The sequence below is a fragment of the Calcarisporiella thermophila genome, assembly GCF_041956535.1.
Source record: "Calcarisporiella thermophila strain CBS 279.70 unplaced genomic scaffold VTP21scaffold_9, whole genome shotgun sequence".
Lineage (NCBI taxonomy): Eukaryota > Fungi > Calcarisporiellomycota > Calcarisporiellomycetes > Calcarisporiellales > Calcarisporiellaceae > Calcarisporiella > Calcarisporiella thermophila.
In genome coordinates this window covers 524774-531026 of record NW_027192199.1, presented here as the reverse complement: position 1 = coordinate 531026, position 6253 = coordinate 524774, and the positions used below count along the sequence as shown (strand labels likewise).

Here is a 6253-nt window from a genome sequence, read left to right as displayed (position 1 = left end):
ATGTGATGTCGTCGGGTGAACCGGCCTACATTAAAGACCGCCACCTCACTCCCCGAATCCCAGAGTGACTGCTTACGTGACTTCTCCGTACCAAAAACCAATATCCTCGTAACAATAATGTTACAGGCAAAGGGAGATTTCGTGGAGAGCTGTGCGGATTCCTTAATAATAAAAATAAGAGATTGGTGGGGGAGGGTTAGTGTAGTGGATTATCCCTGGTATGCCGACGAGAACGGCGTGGGTTCGAATCCCACTTCCCCCACCAGCACTTACTCTTAGTTTGTGACTGCTATCCACTTGATCAGAAGCTGAGTCTTGATTATTGAAAAGATCGCCCTTACGATAAGTACAACGATTACATTGGTTTCACATACATGCTATTCACGTCAACTACGATACACACATATCGATTGAAAGTCTATCGATCAAGGACCTATATCTCGTTATGTCAAGTCCATTGACATTAACTTCATGTAATATATGGAAATTAAATAAAAGTTTCCATTGATTGATAAAAAAAAAATAAGAGATTGGTGTTTTAATAAAAGACTAATAATAATAATAATAATAATAATAATATAATGAAATAATAGCTTATCCTCACCTTAATAATAAAAATAAGAGATTGGTGAGGAACAGTAAAACAAAATAGAGAGGTTTAAATAGAATTAAGAGATAAAGGAAATAGCTCAACTGGTGTTCAAGGATAAACAAAGATAAACCAACAAAATAGCAATCAACCTCAACAAAGTAACCACGAGGGAGCATAAGAGTAACCACGAGGGCGGCGAGTAACCACGAAAGGTCGGCAACGTAGCGGTAAACAATTCTATTGGCTGCTCCACTTTAAAGATATCGCGCTTCCTGAATGCCTATGTGACTGCCTCTGTGACTTCCCCGTACAAAAACCAATTATCTCGTAACATCTCCCCCTTGGTTAAGTCGAGGCTCCTGACCGACTTTTCGCAGCGCTACCCTTCCTCAAATGTCCTCCCTTCTTTTCCGTCCACTCGGAGCTAACATACTCCTAATCGTTTTCCTCGACTGACTTAGCGGCTCTGTGGTATCCTTCGACGTAGCTGCCATGACACTAGGAATCGGTCGCCTTGATACTGGAGGAATGTAATGTTGCAGACGGTCCGCATGGACTGGAATGGTTAATTCTCTTCCTTGTCGACTCAAATGATACCTGTCAGACCCTGCTCTCCGAGTTATTGTTAACGGTCCAAACCAGCGATTATGGAAAGTTGACTCTGGTGTCTCGTCATAAACCATCACTTGATCTCCGGGTCGAAATGTCACCTTCTTTACTCGCTTGTTATATCTAGCAGCTGCTCTAAGCTGACTTGACCTTAAGTTTTGAGCTGCTGTCTCTCGTACCTCGCCTAAAGTCGACTTAATTACTTCCAAGCGTGGTATAACTGCCTCCGAGGGATCTCCTCCCAAAACCTCTTCTTCTGTTCGCGGTGTCCAAAGGGCTGGCGTTACCATCGGCATACCGAATAACACTTCATAGGGGCTATATCCTGTTGCTTCATGTCGCTTTGCTCGAATAGCCATGAGTGCCAATGGTAGTGCGTCGTCCCAATCAGTCCTTCCACGTGACATCTTCGCGATTGTCGCCTTGAGAGTCTGGTTCATGCGCTCTACCTTTCCGTTTGCTTCTGGTCGGTATGCTGAAGTTGGTGTCGGGTGGATCTCCAACCGCCTTAAAAACTGCTGCACGAGTTCTCCGGTAAAATTGGAACCTTGATCGGAGACAAGTCGCTTCGGGCACCCATATATCGAGACAACATCCGCGATAAGGAAATCGATAGTTGTTTCTGTCGTGATGTTTGATACTGCTCTTGCAATCGGCCACCCACTCAACATGTCTACTGCTACTAGAATGTACCGATTTCCCTTCTTAGTTTGTGGTAGCGGCCCTGCAGCGTCGATACCCATAATCTCCATAGGTTGCGGAGGAATTAGCATTGGGTGAAGCTCGGCCTGACGTGGTCCTCGTCGTCGCCTCCTTTGACAAGTATCGCACCTCGTCACCACGTCCCGTACAAGATTGAATAAATTTGGGGCATCGTAACGAATGCGGACTCTATTCCACGTATTGTTGATGCCAAAGTGTCCTTCTGCGTGAACCCGCTCCACGACGTCTCGGGCATTGTCCTCGCGTAGTAACTCGATTGGTATAGCAGTATATTTCCTCTTGACCAGGCGACCGTCTCGTATTGCGTATGGTCTTGCCCAGCTTCGCACTTGTTGCTTGGTTTTATCGTTCGCGTCTATTGGGTATGTCTTGCTGTTCAAATAGTTATATATCGAATAATATTTAGCTTGTTCCATAGTTGTAAATAGATGTAAATCGAGTGAATTATCGTCAAAACCGTCAAATCCTGAACCGTTGTCCTTAGCGATTAAACCGTGTCTATAATGGCCTTGTCCCTCAAGTGTCGTCCTTGCTAGTGCCGCTATCCCGTCATCGTGGGTGAGTCGGGAATAAGTCTCGAAAGGCCGTCTGCGGGGTTGGCATTACCCCTACAATGCTTCGTGGTGAAGTCGAACTGGGAGAGAAAAATACTCCATCTGGCCATCCTTCCTGTTGGATTCTCTGAACGGAAAACCCATCGCAAGGCCGAGTGATCGGTGTGAAGCCAGAAATGTCGCCCTGCGAGATAATGCCGGAAATGTCCTATAGCCCACACCACGGCTAGTGCTTCAAGATCCGTTATGGCATAATTCTTCTCGGACCGATGTAACCCTCGGCTGGCATAAGAGATCACTTTTCTTTCTCCATTATCTTGCTCTTGCTCCAAAATTGCTCCCAATCCTTCACCACTTGCGTCTGTGATTAGATGAAATTCCCGGTCTAGGTCTGGGTTAGGATACGCCAATACCGGTGGTTTAACTAGCGCTGCTCGTAAGGTTTGGTATGCCTGTTCTTCAACATCTTCTCTCCATCGCCACTCCTGATCTTTGGACGTCAACTGGTGCAGCGGCATCGCGATGTTACTGAATTTCGGAATAAAACGTCGGTAATAGCTCGCGAGTCCCAGAAAACATCTAACGTCCCTTATCGACTGCGGGCGCGGCATCCACATCAGCTTCTCCATCTTCGATTCATCCACAGCTACACCTCCTGCTGATATGGTATGTCCCAGATATTTCAGTTGCCTCTGCCCGAATCGACACTTGTCCCGGTTTAGTTTCAAATTGTGCACTCTAAGTCGTTGAAATACTGCACGAAGGTGTTCCACATGTTCATCGAACGTCCGGGAATACACATTGATGTCGTCAATGAAGACAACTACATTCTTCCAGAGCATCCCGTCCAAAACGTGTTCCATAAGTCGTTGGAAGGTAGCCGGCGCATTGCATAGACCAAATGGCATCACACGAAATTGATATGTACCATATCTCGTTACAAACGTAGCTTTTGGCCGATCCTCCTCCTTAAGCGCGACTTGCCAATATCCACTGGCCGCATCTAGTGTCGAAAACACCGTAGCTCCATGTAAGGCGTCAAGAATGTCGTTGATGTGCGGTAGCGGATACGTATCTTTGCTCGTCACGTCGTTCAACTTTTGGAAATTCACGCAAAATCGAATCTTCCCGTTCTTCTTTCGCACCAAAACCACTGGGAAGGCCCAAGGGGATATTGCTGGTTCAATGACTCCTTGCTCCAACATTTCTTCGATCTCTCGCTTGATAATTTGTTGGTCTTGCCACGTGGTTCTGTATGGCGTGCACTTTATGGGCTTGGCATCTCCCGTCTCGATCTGGTGTTCAACCGTTCCAGTTCTCCCAAGTCCATGGAATATATCCTCATATTCCCCCAACAAGGCGTTCAGCTTCTCCTGTTCGTCAGCCGAGAGATACGTTGTATCTTCTTTTCCTTTTTCCTGCTGCTCTTCCGCGATCATCAAACTATAACATTCGGCCGTATCACAGGTTCGTCGCTTGTCGATACACTCTAAACGTGACACTACCCTCCCGAATGGTCTACGCATTACTAATTCATCGCGGTCGACGTCAGGGTACGCGTGGTTGATCTTGAACCAGTTGTTACCCAGAATTATGCAGTCGTCCTCTCGATCGAAAACAAGCAGTCCAACAGGAGCGGTGATACCTTCCACCTGGATCGGTACATTCGTTACCAATCCCAACGTCTGTATTTTTCCTCCTCCCACCGTGGATAACGACTTGTGAACTGGTCGATCAATACTGAGCTTCAATTTTCGCAACAGACCTTTGGTAATAACGCTTGTTGCTGCACCCGAATCGGAGATGGCCTCGATCGGTTGATTATTGATGGTGATTTGGCCTCTAGCTGCCGTGAAGTGGTCCATATCGCATTCCTCCTCTTCCAACCCTACGTCCAGGTCAACCGCATTTATTCCAAAAGCGACCCTGTGCAACAATCTCGTAAGTTCTTGTCGTACTGAAGGAGAATGGCGTAGCAGTTGGCCCATCGTGATGTTTGCCGGTACTGTCGTCAAATCCTCGGCAATCGAGTACGCTTCTCCCAGGCGCAGGACTGGATCCAATTCGGAGGGGTTCACTATTTCATTCTCCCTCCTGGACAGCGCAGGTGATTCCACCATTCCCCCGCCCACTTGTTGGTTAGGAGCTTCTCCTCGTACCTCTTCCGCTGGTACTCTCGTAGTCGTATGCTCGGCCATCAACACATCAAGATCCGTGGCCTCTTCTGGTAACATAAATTCCATCGCGTTCACAGGTAGATTGGAAGTCTGAGCATCCGACCCAACTACTGGAGAGGCTTTGGGGACTGATACCTTATCACGTTCTTCCTTGGAATCTCGACGACGCGGAACTGGGTGTGGGGCTTCACACTCGCTCGCATAATGTCCAAAGGCTTGGCATCTCCTGCACTTTACGTTCTTTCCTGACCGTCTGCCTTGATCGTTCTCACGCCTGTTGATCGAGCTTTCTTTCTTCGCCTTAGCGGCTTTAGAAGTGTATTGAAGCGCGTTTAATGCCAGAGACTCCACCATTGTCGTTAAATCTTCTAGTCGTTTCTCCAACCTGTTTGGCTCGACTGGATTAAGGCGGCCTGCCGACACATTCGGCATGCTGTGCATCGGTCCTGGCGGCATGTTCCAAGGGTTAGGTGGCATTGCCCATGGCGGGTACCCATGTGGATAGTAACCACCTTGCATCTCCAAGTTCTCACGATTTAGACTTTGCCCTCCGTGATATTGTTCGTTAATACCACCGTTCCTCCGCAACTCGATTAACTCTTCACGACGAGCAATCTCAATAGCTGCCTCGAGGGTCTGTGGTTCCGTTCGATAAATTTGAGCGGCTAATTCAGGGCGTAGAGCATCCACGAAGTATTGAATTCTCTCTTCCTTTCCATGAATTCCGAGCCTCTCAAGAAGGGTTGGAACTTCGGACGCAACCGAATCTACTGATTCGTCTGCTCGTTGACGTTTGGTCCGTAGTGCCGTTCTCCAAATCTCCTTCCGCACACCTGACCGATAATATTTCAGGAACTCTTCACGAAACTTGCCCCAAGAATCCATATTGGACTCATTACGTTGGTACCAGGTGGCTGCACTTCCCAGACACAGAGAGCCAACAACGCTACAAGCGGTTTCATCTGACCAACCGTTGGCCTTTTTAACGAGTTCAAAATTCCGAAGCCAACTCACTGGGTCTTCCACAGGAGAACCGTACCAATTATCCTTGAACACCAGTTGAGCTATTTTCTTTATCTCTTAATTCTATTTAAACCCCTCTATTTTGTTTTACTGTTCCTTACCAATCTCTTATTTTTATTATTAAGGTGAGGATAAGCTATTGTTTCATTATATTATTATTATTATTATTATTGCTAGTTCTATTATTAGTCTTTTATTAAAACACCAATCTCTTATTTTTATTATTAAGGAATCCGCACAGCTCTCCACGAAATCTCCCTTTGCCTGTAACATTATTGTTACGAGGATATTGGTTTTTGGTACGGAGAAGTCACGTAAGCAGTCACTCTGGGATTCGGGGAGTGAGGGACCCGCTGGATAGGACACTTTTCAATAAAGGTCCTTTGTTAAAAAAAAAAAGAGTGAGGGACCCGCTGGGTAAATGTGTGCTAGCTGGCACAAAGATCAAGAACTTCCGTACAAAAATCGGGAGGCTCTACAAGACAAGCAAAGGAGAGAATATCACTCCAGAATGGAAAGAGACCTCAAGCGATTCCATCAATTGTGAGGTAGCTTGGATGTACTAGAAAAAGCGG

General features: G+C 46.6%; 1 protein-coding gene and 1 non-coding gene across 2 annotated transcripts; one reads left to right on the top strand and one right to left on the bottom strand.

The window, feature by feature from the left end:
- The first annotated feature begins 184 nt into the window (after positions 1 to 184).
- On the top strand, positions 185 to 265 carry VTP21DRAFT_t134. Its single transcript has one exon. It is a non-coding gene; the product is annotated as a tRNA-Ser (tRNA).
- Positions 266 to 981: 716 nt separating this feature from the next.
- VTP21DRAFT_11578 (uncharacterized protein) lies at positions 982 to 5540 on the bottom strand (the record flags this gene model as incomplete). The annotated part of the gene is made up of 2 exons (XM_069391037.1): positions 982 to 2465; positions 2531 to 5540. The coding sequence occupies 2 exons, from the start codon at positions 5538 to 5540 to the stop codon at positions 982 to 984; spliced, it is 4494 nt and encodes a 1497-aa protein (XP_069252209.1).
- Positions 5541 to 6253: the final 713 nt, after the last annotated feature.